At 45.8% G+C, this 15,925-nt stretch overlaps 1 protein-coding gene across 3 annotated transcripts in view; it reads left to right on the top strand.

The window, feature by feature from the left end:
• Window positions 1–15,925, top strand: part of FNIP2 (folliculin interacting protein 2) — a 457,199-nt gene that overhangs the window by 188,419 nt on the left and 252,855 nt on the right. For 2 of the 3 annotated variants that reach the window (XM_069631341.1, XM_069631343.1), the window contains exon 1: window positions 4,613–5,243. The exons of the other annotated variant lie outside the window; for it this stretch is intronic. In XM_069631341.1, the coding sequence (XP_069487442.1) occupies window positions 5,053–5,243 (191 nt within the window). In that variant the 5' untranslated portion in view covers window positions 4,613–5,052. Of the gene's footprint in view, window positions 1–4,612; window positions 5,244–15,925 lie in introns of those variants that run through there. 3 annotated transcript variants of the gene reach the window in all.

Here is a 15,925-nt window from a genome sequence, read left to right on the forward strand (position 1 = left end):
CAAACCACCATACCTGACTTTCCACGACCCGAGCTTGGTGCTATGTACGTACCCCTCCTTCATGCTGAAGGTTCTGTCGGAGTTCCACCTCAAGTCTTTGGTGTTACCTGTTTTTTTCCCGAAACCTTTGTCGCCGGCGCAAAGGTGCCACGCATTCCCTGGACGTTGTCCAGTCGTTCTACGTTCCATGCACAGTTTTTGGAAGACTTCACAGCTGTTTGTGCACTTTGGTCCTGTGAAACATGGGAAGGTCTTGTCCAAAGCTTCTATTTCAAGATGGCTCTCCGGGTGCATCACGCACTGTCATCGGTTGGCTAACCGACCGCAGCCTGGCCGCCCGAGAGCCCACTCCACCTGAGTGATCGCTGTGACAGTAGCGTTCCTGTCTGGTGTGCCCCTGCTCGGCATCTGCAGGGCTGCTACGTGGAGGTCCACTCACACCGTTGCGAAATTCTACTCCGTCCACAGGGATTCCAGGGAGGAGTCCATTGTCTGCTACGCAACCTGTTCACTTGAGGTGAGTCTGTTCATGGGGTAAGTGTTACTTCTTCTGTTGAGCTTTGCTACCTCCTGTGGTTGTGTAATGTTGTACTGCTATGTATTCCTTATTGATGAGCATGTGAATCCATGCCAGACCCCCATGCTGGAGAAGGTTTGAGTTACTTGCCTGGAACTATTGTTCTCCAGCATGGGTCTGGCATGGTTTCACATGTGAACCCTCCCTCTGACTCCTCCATGGCTCTTCTTGGTCATACTGCCACTTTACGGGCTTACCAACTTTGAAGATGGCTGCTAGAGGAGGGGTTTAGGGAGAGGACAGTCTTTGGATGTGGGCATTGTGACCCAGGGGACAGTGATTGGTTTAAAGGAGAAATACAGTTTGTAAGTGAAATTGTCTTTTTTTCTTTTCTTTTACCGAGGATTCCCAGCCTGACGACAGGGAATATTCATGATCATGTGAATCCATGCCTGACCTATGCTGGAGAACAATACTTACAGGTAAGTAAACCATACCCCCATCCGCAGTACTTACAAATGAAGGGGCCAGAATGTTCTCTAAAACCCTGCCTTCAGAATTGTATCTCCCCATGGCATTCTACATCCATGTAAATTTCTTTTGGGTGTCTTACAGACAGATGGGCACAGTGTTGAGGGCTGGTTAAACTCGCCTCTGGAACAGGTGGCCATCACTCAGCAAAATGGGGTCAGCTTCCTTCCGCAGCTTAGTCTACCTTATGTTGTATTGGGACCGGTCTGCTGTCTCTTCTCTTATACTGAAGAAGGCCTAGGTCTTTAACTTCAGGTAGGCCTCTCTTAAGCCATAAGAAGGGTCCAAAAAGGAAGGCAATCAATTCCATTATTTTAGTTATAAATGTTGCTTTCGCTCCTTCTCCATAAGTCACTGAGTGAGCAAGTGTCCATCCAAAATCTGTGTTTGAATTTTGTATAGAGCAGAAAGCACACCTCCTGAAGGTGTGTGACAATTTTCTAGTTTAATTGGTCAATCTATGTGAATGGACAGTGTTTCAAAAGTAAAATCACACTAAACCAATCTCGCCATAGGTATTGGGACAACTTAATGAGTAGGTTAGTCTTATAGGAGTGACTTCTAAACCCAGTGTCCCTCCCATTTGATGTGCTGTCATTTTAGAGATTTTGAATTAAACAATTGTAACTTCATAAAACCACGCCTTCTACACATGTGATCATGGTACTAGTGGATTCATCAGCGTACTCTCACATAGACGAATCAAATGAAGCGATTTACATCATAACACCAATACTTTTGGACCAAAAATATTTTTCATCTCATAACAGGCTCACCGCACAAGGTGCTTGGATATATAAATCAGTGGCGTGCGTTGTTGCTGCACAAAGCCTAATTTATATAATGAAGATAACCTCACAAAAATGTTGTTTCATGACCATCGAATAGGGACTTTCAAAGTGAACAATTAAAAAGAAAATGAACTGTCTACAACTTTCAGTTAGTGTTTCAACATAATTATGAATCCAATGTAATTCAAATGAGGCATGTTTTCTTATTTACCATTATATGTCAACTTCTGTTGATCTACCCAGCAACAGAACATCTGGTCTGCCATTCTGTTAGTCCAGAGCTGGGTCTTTTATAACCCCTGTGAAGGCTGTAGACCCAGTGAACATTCATTGTAGTTAAGCTGGCATGGTTTTTATTGCTTCAGTCAGCCCCCTTTTATTGATCCCAGTATCTGGCCGCTCTTAAATGAGACATCCGGTCTAGTAAAGTGTCCAATTCAGCAAAGCCTGATTGTGAGATATAATTATTTGAGAAGAGACCACTACTGACCACCACTTAGAATTAATTCAATGTATATTTAAGCCCAAGCTCATAGACCGGTGCAGGTTGTAAATGGATACCCTTTGTTTTTGTTGCATGGTCTGGTTTCACTTTGTACAAGGACCCATGCAAAGTCATAAACCTTTATAGTGGGCTTTAAATGCAAGTCTTCACACGTCTCTCTCCTTGAAGGCAAGGCTACCCTCTTCCTGTGTCTTGTTGGCAAAGGTCAGGAAAATGGCACTTTGCTTTCTGTTCTCAAAAGCTGCTATATGATTCACAAATGTAGCATTAAAGTCATTGTATTTTCCATGTTGTAATTGTTATGTTAAACAGAACAGCATAACATTGTATTTGCTTATCAAAGTCCTATCAAAGATTTTACATTTTTGTTAGTATCTGTAGGTTGTATAATGCTGGTTCTTAATCATGCAAGGAAATAAACACCAGCAAACAAATGCAGGCCCAATTCCGTTTTTTGTCATTTTTCATGTCCTTTTTGTGCCTTGTCACGTAATGTTGACAATATGCTTTTATTTTAGTTGAGCTGCAAACATTGTACATTTCCTCCCACGTGCCATTTTAACCTAGTGCTTTTTCTTTCTTTGCATGGATTTCCCCGTATCTTCCCTTCCTGTTGGTGGCATATGTGCCTTGCTTTATAGTTGGGACTCCGAGGCAGCATAACAGTCTGCAAGAAAAAAATAATGGTATAATTAGTGGACTTGGCACTTTAAGGCATTTGTGGAGGGAAGCGTGTACACTGGGTAGATTGGTAGTGGTTCTAAGGAGTGGTAGACCCCGTATTTGAGTTCACAATTGATTGAACTAAAGAAATCCTGCTTCATGAGTCCAATCCCTGTTTTTGAGAGAAGTTTTTCTTTGTCTTCTGACATCACACCCAAAGTGCTTTGTGTTAAAGGAAGTTAAGGGGACAGGAAGGGAGAAAATAAGATGGTGGAAACTTTCTCCAGTTGGTCTGAGCTCCCTCTGTCTGTACTAACTCTGACCCTACCCTTGTCAATGGCATCAAAGGCCCTTTTGGTAAGGCACACCCTGGTGTGAAGCTAGTCCCTTTTCTGAAGGGCGTGCCTTGAAACTTTTTCCCTGGACAGCATCCTTTGGAGTGGTGATCTCACTGGATGGGGTGTTACCCGCCCTCACAATGGATCAGAGAGAACCAACCCCCAGGCCTACATTAGTCTTGCAGCAAGGACAGGCTATCTGTGGTTGGGGGAGGAGGGAGGGATACAGAACACGCCCACAGCTGAACTGGACTCACAGGGCTGACACATGTGTGATAGCCAATTGATGTGGCTTGGACAACTACGAGAGAGGCTGGCCACCATACCTCACACTTGGGTATGGCTTGTATTTAAAGTTGTATGTTACACCAGTACATGCATACTCAAAAGTTATGTTGTTTTTTGGAACAACGGTGCATATCTTAAATGCAGCCCCAGCACTGCAGAGAACGGGCACCTGTGACCTTTTAACCTGCTCTGAGCCACTGGTAGAGCAGGTGCTGAAGATCACTCTACTGAGGCAGTAGGGCACAGGTGTACACTATGCTTTTGGCATGGAGCTTATGAAAGGGAAATCTGATTAGCTGATTTCCTGATATGGAATTCATTTTATTTGTTTAATACAAATCAAGTAAGCCGGGGCGTCTACACCCTCTGCTGATGGCAATCTGTCACAGAATGGTTATAGATTAGTAGTTGCATGCTATTCATTTTGTTGAGATGATTTCTAGAAAATGGTTGTATATAGAACGTTGCAATGTTAAATATATGCAGGCACGTTCGCTTCTATTCATATAAGTAGGATAGCTTGTAGGATAGCTTGTCTCGGGTGGATAGCTCAGGGGCAACGTGCTCGCCTTGGAAGCAAGAAGACACCCTCTGGGTATTAAGTGCGTTATAAATAACCTATCAAATCATAACTCCCACACTGCTTGCTTTGGCAATGCTAGTTATTTATATATTTGTGTATCATTTATATCTTACGCTTAGTGCACAGTAATCCTAACCTGTACCAACGGAACCTGCTGGCTGGAGCATTCCTAGCCTGTGCCACCTATACACTGCTTCCATGTAGCTGCAGAGCTAAGTAATGTTTACACCCCCCCCCTTAATTATTAGCTTGCATAGCTTTTTCTGGCGGAGTGATGATGGGCGTGGTGCCCCTGCACCCTGCAGTGGATATCCGGCAGTAGTAGGCTTGGGTGTTTGCCTACTCCCTGGGTTGCTAGCCGTGTCAGATGACGCTGGCTCACATGACACGAGCGGGGACACGAGACCGTGTGGCCGCAGGCAGCACCCTTGCATCCGAGGGGCAGGACCGCTTAGAGAGGCTGAGCCTTTTGCAGGCGCAGTCTTGTGACAGACCGAGCGAGTAACTGCCAGTGACTGTACGTACACAATGTCTGGGAAAGACCGCGTTAGCTAACGAGAGAGCGCACTAGTTGTGCCCGACAGCTGCTTTCCTGGCGCAACGCCTCCAAACGAACTGACGGCTGCGCCGGCAAGGTTTCCCGTCTTAGGTCAGCATTTGGCTTTTGCAATACTTTGATATTGGAACAAATGCGGAGGGGGCACTCCTGCGTAATGCCTGCACCCTAGGATGCGGTGCCTGCGGTTGCCGTCTGCACAGAAACTCGTGAGGCGGGAGAAGCGCACGGCCGCGCTGGAACCTCGCAGGGATTGACTGCCCAGTGCGCAGCCTGTGCGATGTGTGGGGTCGCCTGTCAGAAGCGCGCAGGTGGGCAGCTGGGGAGCTCGGAGCGCTGTCATGGCTCCTGCTCGCTGAAGGCTATGAACACACCCGCCGGGCTGTGCAGAGAGAGCCAGAGGGGCAGCAGCCCCGACACAGAGCCCGGGGCTCCAACTCCGAGCAGTGCCGCGGATCCTGCGCAGAGCAGGTGGGAGAGCGCGCACCCATTTCATTTATGTAAATGTGACGTTGCTTTCATTGGGAGTTTGTGTGTTCACATTTCACTTATGGTATTATGATGTAGATATGCCTGTCGTATTGCAGTTTTATTATTAAATAAGACTTGTATTTAGAGGAAACCTATTTATAATCTATCTTTGTATTTTTGCTTTCTTCTCTGTGTGCTACATATAGACCTCCACGTGCAACTCACCCTAAAGTCTTTTACTTGTAGATGAGACGCGCGCATGTGTGCTAGTTCCTGAACCGACGTCCTCACTGTCAAAAATGGCACCCATTTTTTTGTTTATTTACCTCTCATTAGCTTATCAAAGTTTGCCGTGCAGCGTCACATGACCGAGGCCATGGGCAAATGGCGGTATGTGGGCCCACCAGCGAGACGGTACGAGCGGGGACTGTGTAAATCTGCTGTCCTTTAATGTGGTTTCCTTTTATTTTACACCTGACTCCCCTCTGCAATTTTCAAAATAGGTTGCGACAAGTAACTTGCGCCCGAATGGTAAAACGGGTAATACGGAAAGCTATGCAACCTGTACCTCACCTCGGTTATATGCACCTTACCTCGGTTACATGCACCTTACCTCATTTACCTGGTACTTGTGCTGCCATGTATTAGGCATATGCATTCATTCACTTCCTTTGTGACGCCTGGAGGTCTTGAACTTCTGTCGGAATTCTTGTTGGAAAGGAACTTGTTGAAGAGCAGGCATGGTTTCGGGCAGTGGTGGCTGTGCAGATATTTTTACTTTGCATTCAGGTTGAGGCTCGGTTATGCTGTAGAGCGAATTGGGCGAACCATTTTGTGTAGAATTTTCATGACGACACCTAGCCTTTGAAGATTTTTGAGGGGGGGGGGGACCACTGAAAAGGGGACGACTTCTGAACATTGTGCATCTTTCAGTATTTTCTTGTGAAATTATGCTTTGGTTGTGGGCCTCCACCTCGAAATAATTTTTACAGTGCCTCTAGTCTTGACCACCTCCGCTCATAGGATGCAAACACATTTTTTGCCACCATAGAGCTGGGTTGGGTACATGTATTTATTCTGGGGAATTTGTAGCACCCACTCATTTCCTATTGGGCCTGTGTAAACCAGCGGAAAGACCGAAACATGGTATAGGGAGGTCCATTGTTCAGCAGGTGCTATATCGAAGGTCCATGATTTTGATATCGTTTAAATATGGAAAAAATGCCTGCCATTCTCTGGCATATTTTTAAGGGGAGAATTACATCTGTTAGTGGCATATCCCCTATTTGGGCTGCTGGCTGCGTGAGCAAAATGTGGCATGAGGATGAAATTGCAATCGTTATTGAATTCTTTGGCTGGGTCACCACACTGATGGCTTGACTATACACCTTTTGTGCTTCTATGAGCCATGTTTTCATTGGAAAAGTATTTAAACGCGAATACGCTTGAATTAAACACAAGGAAAACTAAAGTGATTCACTTTTCAAGTTCTGGAAAATAGAGCATGTTTAATTTTGACTTGTGTGGTAATAAAATCAAGTTAACTAACCAACGGACTTATTTAGGTTTCCAAATTAATAACCGGAATAAAGACTCTTGGAGAACTTTGCCTTCTTGAAAAAACATTCTGTTTGTGGCACAAATGAGGAGAATACAATTTAGATGATCATTTAAGCAAAGGTATTCCACATATAATCTGTAGATTGGAACTTTGGCATCTTTTGGATTTTTATTTACCTAAATTCAGAGCTATATTGTGGAGGAAAGTTCTTCGCCTTCCTAATTGTGTTCCTATCTCGGCCATACAACATGAATTAGATCGTTAATCTTTAAAAGCAAGAGAGCAATGGAACATGTTGGCCTTCTATTTTAAGATTGTATTTCCTATAAACACTACACTCTTAGTGGATCTTAGCAGATGTTTGACTGAAGGTAATTGTAATTGGCTAAATGTGTTGCCCATTAAATATAACTCGCTCCTAGTTCATCTTTGCATTGACCATGTTACTGTAACTCCATCGCTCTGGGAAATGGACTGGATTCATACCCTATAAGTATTGCATACATACAGGCTGAACTAGCTCTTGGGTCATTAAACAAAAAAATTGGGCACACTACCAGTTTATCTACTTACATTTCCAAGTTCCTGTCTCATAGAAGCATTTCTGAGATTTTGACTTAAGATTTTATTGAATGGTGAAATCATAAACATACGAGCTGATTCTTACAATAACATTCTAAACTGTAGATTTTGTAAAATGTTTGATCAGGCTGAATCATTGAAACATGAGTTAATTGTGTTGGGTACACTTCAATTTAAAAAAATTTCAAGTCGTTTTGTTAGGTCAGAAGATTTTTTTAGCGTCAGTTTTCTTTGGGGTATAGACTGATTCTACATCATTGACCCTAGCTGTATCGAAATTGGTAAAGGTGATTTTACAAATGTTTGATGAATGATACCACATATGATATTATATATGATTGTGTATTGTTACATTTTATATTGGCTGTAAGTAGCTTCTCCTTTTTTCCATAATGGGAGATTTTTGGGGAAAACCATAATACATACAAAAAAAGAAATCGCAATGCATAGAGGATTACACCAGAAATCAAATCGTTAACACGTAATGCATATCAAAACCCTGATGAGGTTGCAGCTCTGAAAACACATAGTTGTCTTAAACATTACTTTTTAAAAGAAAAATGGAAATGTTGGTCTTGTAGCGAGTTGGACCACATTAGTATGCATCTTGAAGGAGAATGCACAGCATTCCAGACCTTTGAAACCACACTCGATAAGGTGAAGTCCCTGATGGCAATGAAATGCCCACCTGGTGAGATGCAGCTTCTCTGATGGCCTTAGGACATGCATATTCACTCTGTTGCCTCCCTCCCCCACCCCGGAACTGTCCCACGAACCTACCGATATAGTGACCCTACACTCTGCAAAACTATGAAGTCCATGATCGCCACCCGCACTGGCTACAGATAACTTTGCTCCAATCGCTCAAGATAATATTAATGTGCTTGAAGTGTAAACCTGTTGCAGCATGAGCAATATATTTAGTTAGTGGGTTATACACACACAAGGTACATCCAGTCCCCTTATCCCAAACTCCCTGACAGAAAAATGTTCACCAATGATTCAAAATCCACTGCCTTAGTCAGTGGGTGCAATCCGGGGGCTCCTCAGGGATAAGAAAATATCTGGTATGAACCACTGTGACAACTTGTGCGTGCATGTTAAGGCTGTGGTCCAACAGGATGCAGTGGTTTCATGTGTGGGTAACTCCCGAACCACCTACCTGAACCCTAATCTTTATTTCCATTTCACCTGTGTGGCGAAAGGACTACTGCTCTGCAGGTGTATGAGTGAGTAGTGGCTACAACGCCTACTCAGCCCCCCTGCTGCTACTACATCAGCAGTGATCACAATTTTAAAGGTGAAACGGGCACAGTCCGTCTGGTGTACTTACTTTGCCTCTTTTGGTAAAGCTGTTGAGGTCAGGCTGTATTCTTGTGCAGGAGTGAGAGTTAGTTGCATCACAAACCACAATAGTATGGTTGTAGCAAAATAAAGCAACTTGAAACGAAGGGTCTAAAAAAACAGGAACTTAAATAAAAAATGAACAATGCATAGGAGTAGTTAAAATGCACAAAAGACGGGGGTGCTGCTGAGCAGCAACAAGTATGGCATTATCCTTTTACGATCAGAGCCTTACATACAGGCACAGTGGTGTGGCGACATGCCTGCTTGAAGTTTAGGAGCAGTGGCCTTTCCCGGTTGCAGTTTGGAGCCGAAAGTATACTTCCTGGTGGAGATCTCGTCTGCGGCAAGGACACTGCATGCAGCCCTGTTCCAGCCCCGCTGCGATTGGAGGATGCTGGGGAGCTGCAACAGGACTGCAGTAAGAAGCGGCGGAAAGTGGGGTAGGCGTCGGACGGTGCCCCAATGCTTATCTCCAGCTGGGCACCCACCCAGTGCTTTGACATCTGTCCAGCACTCTGTCCAGGTTGAAGTGCTGTAATATCACAGCGGACCGCAGCGGTTCCAGTGCAGCCGCCATCTTAACTAAAATGCTGCACTGAGGACTAGAGAGCTGCAGGTGAAGGGGATGTAGGGATCCTACCCCCCCTCTTAATACTTTTGGGGCCCCAGTGCTGCTTCCCCATAAACTACATATCTAGAGCGAGGACCAACTTATACTACTTCCCCCCCCGCCCCCCCTCTGACAGAGTGATTTATCCATGAGAACGAGTCAATGATGACCTGCACTGTATACCTGCTGCCCGAACGTTCTGCTTGTCTGCTCTGCCTGCCGAGGGTGAGGCCAACCCTGTGAAGGCAAGCGTCCCCAACCAGCACGATCCTCCCCGCAATGAGAAACAATGACGGACTCTCCCAAGTTGGGAATAAAGCCAAGACAGAGTGCGGGCGAGCTTAAATGGGAGTTTATCAATCAGAATAGGGCATGCAAAGAACTTTGCAAACTCTGAGAGCGCTCTGTCTGACAATAGCAATGACAGGCGTATATATTTACAAAAAACGTCATAAGAACCTACATACTATAGGGGCACAAGTTCAATGGGATTGGGTGGCGATGACTAACTATAGGTGCTGCTGTGATGCGGTTGGCCGTGGCTGGAGAACGTCACTGGTCAGCCTCGTGGGTTGGGCTGGGCCTGTGCTGGGCAGAGTTCATCCGGGCGGTGTTGTTGTGCCATCGCGGCCAGTGTCAGAGATGAATGTCTTTTCCTGACTTATTTGCCCTAGGCCATGCACACCGCAGTCATTCAGTCATTGCAATATTATCTTCTTTAGTAAATCTTCTAATAGGTTATTCTACAGGTTAATGCAACACAGGAGGAATGCACCTTGTGAGGGGTCTAATGGTCATTCGTCAGGGCATGGTTACCAGTGTCCTGTTGACCGGAGCCATAGGTTGAGGGGCTAAGCTTCAGGGCATGGGACGGACAGTACAAGCCTCCCTGTCTTGTTAGATGTGGTTATAAATGTGCCGCTGTGTGTTGCCACAGTGTTGGGTGTCCTGATTGCACATGGCCATAAGTTTAAGATGATCTGGTGGGTTGTGGGGTTTACGAGGGGGCGCCTTTGGAAGTGTGGGTTCAGGCAGAGGTTTACTGCTGTGCTGTAAATAATGCAGGTGGCGGCCCGTGGCCTTGGGTGTTGCAGAGGGGGCTACACATCTTTGAAGCGGCTCCAGTCTAGTTGGGGGAGGTGGGGCAGCGCGGCGCGGGCCTCTGCTCTCATGTTTGGCAGTCTCTGCAGGGTGGGAGGGGAAATGGCCTTGCACATATTTACAAAGGTATCTTCCTCGCGTGTTGCCGGTTTTTTGGAGGCGAAAACATCACAATCATTAGAACACTTTATAATATTTGTTTGAATTGCTTGAAAACATACATTTCATTTCGCTAGAGGCGTTTCAATTATATCCAGTCTGAGCACCTTATTCGTACACTATGTTTCAACAATTAGTGTTTAGCTATATGCATATACATTTGCAGTACGTGAGGTAGTATTGAGGTTGGTGAAGTACATAGAAAATGACCCGCCACCGTATGTTACGGTGGTGGCATGTAAGGGGCTTAAACATACACGCATGACGAGTGCATTCTCGCACACCCTTCACATGTGCCCCCTGTATGATTACATTCGTTTTCTTGTGTACTCTAGCAGCATTAGTTCAGTTATGGCGCGGGACCGCGGGGTGTACGGTTTTCAATGATACATATAGAGAATACTCCCCCGGAATGTTTTTATCATTTGCACCCCCCTGCAGGGGTGTGGGTCCTTCATGGCTGGTGTCATGTACAATAATTACACAATTTTACAGGTTTCTTTAGTAAAAAGTGGTTGTATGGAAAGGATACATGTGTTAAAAGTGGTTTTTGACATTCATGTTTGGGTACCTTTCTGCTTTCATCAGATGACCATTCTACAGATCTTCCCATCACCCACGCCTTGCTGACCGGGTCATTCTGGGAGCAGTGATACACTGCGGACGGTGAAATGTTAGTGTTAGTATCTTATGCTAGCTCATGTCCGTCCTGTTCGTGGGAACGTGCACACAGCGGATCTGCCAGGGTGCTGCGGCAACAGGGATAATTGAAACTCTCCGAGGGTGGGGGGCCGCGCTACAGTGCGCTACGCTCACACCATCTTTATTAGACTAAATGGTTTCTGAGGCCTAGCTAAATTCAATACGTGTGGGCAATGTCTTCAGCAGGTGAGCCATCCACCACCTGGGCCCGGGTGGTAAGGAGGGGACGCCCGATGAGCCATGGCCCTCACCTGGGGTGGAGATGCAGGCCAGGGGGGTCCCTTGGACCGCTCCTCCCCTACATTTCCCCCCTTTCGTTACTCAAGTAACGAATACTTTAACTCCTCCAGCCTTCTGCATTCTGTGTCGTCCATCACTGCCTCATCCCATGCAGGTGTGCCTTTTATGGGCATCCATGCTCTACACACCCCCCGTAAGCTTTCCCCTCTTCTGGCATATTCATCTGGGGTACAAGTCAGGTATATACATCCGCCAGATCTACCCACACCTCTTGGTACCATTCTAGTACACGGGGCTCTTTAATGGTGGTGTGCCATGCTTTATCTACGATATCTTTGTCGTGATAGATAGGCACCAGCTTATATCGTGGTGTGTTATCTGTTCCTGTTTGTACCTGCACTTCCTGCATATTTTGTATTGTCCCACGGGTGTTGCCCATTGTCACCATCATCATTGCACCATTAGGTACTGCGTTAGCACAACATCGAAGACCCACCTGGCACAGGCAAAAGATAAAAAGGAGGAACACCACAGCTGGCATCAAAAATTTCACAGCTGTTCCAAGCCATGAGGGGACCCAGGAGAAAATGTTATCGAACCATGTACTGTCTTCTGCTCCACCTTCCATTTTCATTGTTTCTCCTAGGTTGTGTACTGCTTCGATCACATGGGACAGGGAGCCGTTTTCTGCATCTTCGGAAGGTACGAAAGTGCAACAGGCACTTCCAATTATTCGGCAAACACCTCCATCCATCGCCGTCAACAGGTCCAAGACATACCTGTTTTGCATTGTCATCAGCCGTAAAGCCCTTAGTTCCACTTTTATTACGTTGAACCCTTCTTCAGTGTCATTGGCCAGCTGAATCAGTTCCCAACGTGTTATCTGGAGCCATTTTGCGTTTGCCCTCGCTTGGACACTCGAGATGAGTGAGGCGAAGAATGTTTCTGCTGAGCTGAATAATCGATATCTGTCTGGGATCTGAGCCAACAGTTCTGATGATGCCTTTGATATGTAATTTGATGCTCTTCTGTTACGGGTCAGCACCTCTCCCTTGTTTCCGGAAGACAGGACATACATTTGTGATTCCGCAGTCGGCTGGGCTGCACTCTGTTGTATGCGTTCCTGTGTCCTTTTGCTTCCATCGATGTGGCTTTCTGGTATTACCATTAGGGCTGAGTGCAGAGTGGCCATTGAGCAGCTGCCACTCCATGATGGGGGAAGGTGCAGATATGCCTGATTGCCGCATACCCAGTACGTGTCCATTAGGGCCGCTGTCCCTTTTCTCAGATCTGGGATGGTGAGGGTCTTGTTGCAGCTCTTGTTTGTTCCCATGGTGGTTTTCCCCTCTCCTCTGAAACATAGTTCATAGTCTATTTCGCTCTGTAGTTTGAAGGGTTTTTCAATGGCGGTTACCCAAGTTAGTTTTGAAATGTGTTCCTTCCATACTGGTGTGCACGTTTCTTCTATCCACTGCAGTTTCTCTGGTGCCACACCTCTCAGTGCTTCAGCTTTACACATTACTTCTTCATCCTTCCACTTGTTGTCTGAAAAAAGTGTCCCTTGTATTACAAAAAATGGTTCCTCCAGACATACCACCCCTGCCGTTTTTGGGTAGCACGTTTTCTCATTCTGCAGCATTTTAAAAGTAACTTCATGTGCCTGGAAGGTGTTCTTAATCCTGCATAACGTGAGATGAAGGAGACATTGGGCATCTATAATTGGCAACTCTTTGGGTAGCAATACTTTGGGTGTACCTGAAGCATGAGGAATGAGGGAGCAGACATAACCGCTCTCATTTGTTGTTTGTTTTGCGGTGGCACTCATATCTGCATACCACTTATTTGTCTGGTGGGGGTGTCGTGGGTCTTCCATTTTATCTAATCCTAACCCATAGTACTCATCATACTTCCTCCTCCCGGTTTCCCTTTTCCGTCTGTTGTTCTTGTTCCTTATGTACTTCCCAGCCTCCTGGGTGAGGGACAAAATAGACCCCCCTTCCTCATTCCCGCCCCCCTTGGCCCATTTATCATATAGGATTTCGTGTGCTGCTAGCATCTTTTCCTTTTCGTCCCCGAGTTTATCTTGCAGGTTGTTTTTTAAGATGGGGGCAGGTTGACTGGTGGGGGTATCATACAACCACGATATGGCAGACGGGTTTTGGTCATTTAAACTGCGAGCATTATACCTATACATCACTGGTGGAGACACTGTGTTGTTTTGCATCCCACCCTGTGGCTTTCTTTTCTGATATGACAGCATTGGATGGTGTGGTGTGATAACCCCATACAAGTTTAGTTCCGTCCCATACCAGAAAATCACCTTCCCTCATATTGACACTTGCAGTTACATTGGTCCCAGTGGTGCTGTTAATCCTAGTGCTGTTAATCCCTCCCCCCTCGTTCATCTCGATAGAGATGAACGCTACAACCCAATATGTAACCAGGCCAAACATTAGCATAAAAAACATCGTAATGCACACAGATAATCCGCACTCATACGAATATCTGCATCTCATTTAATAATTCACTCATTCTACTAATTCTATCCGTTGCAGGCTGCCTGTTAGATGCCATGGTAGTTCCTGTTTGAGATATAAAAGTGCATTAAGTGCATGCATGTAAACATTTTGTTGGCACCATTAGTGCCAATATATATATTGACGGGTAATGGAAGCGGGTAGGGTTGTAGGGAAGGGTATTCACAGACAAGGGTGTAAACATGTCATAATTTGATCACTTCACTAATTACATACAAGTCCAAAAAAAAAAAACTTTTTTTTTTCTTCTTCAGTAATATATAAAAAGAGAATGCAGGAATACTTCATCAGTCACTTTCCCATTCACGTTCATTGCTGGGGGGGGGTTCTATCATTGTGCACGTAGCAAGCTCTCATTTGAATAGGGGCACCATTGATCCTTAGGCTTGCTGTGCTGTGTGCTGGTAACATCTGTGACCCCTGAGTTGGGACAGTCCCTCTACCCTGTGTCAACTCCTGGACCAGATGACACATGGCAATGGAAAAGGCAGGAGGGACCCTATGGACACCTTCATAAGCGACGCCCCAGTGGAAGCTACTGGAGTGGGGCCCCAGAGCACTTCCAACATGGATCCCTACATGTCAGCTATGCAGGCTGGTGGATCAGTGAATTCTAAACTTGATGAAATTGTGTCCACCATTCACTCCGTCAAAACGAAATTGGATAAGGAAAGCAGTCGTATCACAGTTGTGGAGACACGGGTTGGTGATCTGGAGGACATGGTGGGGAAGCATGATCGGGATCTTCAAACCTTCAAGAAGGAACTCCTGTTGGTAGGCTCGAAATATGAAGATTTAGAATCCCGTTCCCGCCGGAACAACATTAGAATAGTGGGAGTTCCTGAGAAGGCTGACCCATGTCCTATGGAGCCGTTTGTTGAAGGCATCCAGACGGCTGTTTTTGGCGAAGCGCAGTTCCTGATGGAGAGGGCACACTGGCCCTGGCTCCAAAGCCAAGGGCCCCTCCATGCATCATTGTTGCTAGTCTTTTAAACTCTTGGAACCAAGACCTTACTCTTAAGCTGGTGAGATAGAGAACACTTCCATTAGACTCTGTGAGGTTCCACATCAAACCGGATTTCTCTGCGGGGGTCCAAGCAGCGAAGAGGAACCAAGTAAAATGCCTCCTTGATAGATGAGTCCAGTATGCCATGATGTACCCAGCAAAAATGCACATACAACACAGGGGAAGGGCACCCTTTTTTGTTGATACCCCAGATGAGGCGGCAGCATATATAGAGATCCATACATGTCACAGTGGGCCGGGGTCCTGACTGTGGTCGTAAGGATCGGGCCACAACAATGGTGCAGCCTGCGTCAGGTGATGGATTTTTGGTTTGAAATATCCGATGCCAACCCGTATGACTCCTTATCTCAAACTTCTGTATCGCACTGGACACTATGCTGAACATTTCGAATATCTGCAGTTTTAGTTGTTGTTCGCATTTCGCTCCCTGAGGCTGCACAAGAAGGGTTATTTGGGGTATACTATCACGTTGGTGCGAATGGTTATGGTGAGGAGGGCTGGGATGGGGAAAGGTTTCTAAAGTTAAAATCTGCACTAATTTTGGGGGCCGCAGAGTGCAGGGTCATTGCTGCAGGTCTTGAGTTTTTGTACCAGAACTTGAAAATGACACATGATGGGGCAGGTGGGAGAAGGCACCCGCTTTTCTTAACATGGAACACATAGGGGTTGAATAACCCAGTTAAGGCCCGAAAGGTCCTTTCATATATTGAAAGACATAGTCCTACGATAATTATGTTGAAGGAAACTCATGCAATGGGGAGGGTCCATGAGAAATTAGCACGCCGGTGGGGCCCTTTGCAATGCTACACCGACTGT

This window comes from Ambystoma mexicanum, chromosome 6q (genome assembly GCF_040938575.1).
Source record: "Ambystoma mexicanum isolate Mex_15411 chromosome 6q, UKY_AmexF1_1, whole genome shotgun sequence".
Lineage (NCBI taxonomy): Eukaryota > Metazoa > Chordata > Amphibia > Caudata > Ambystomatidae > Ambystoma > Ambystoma mexicanum.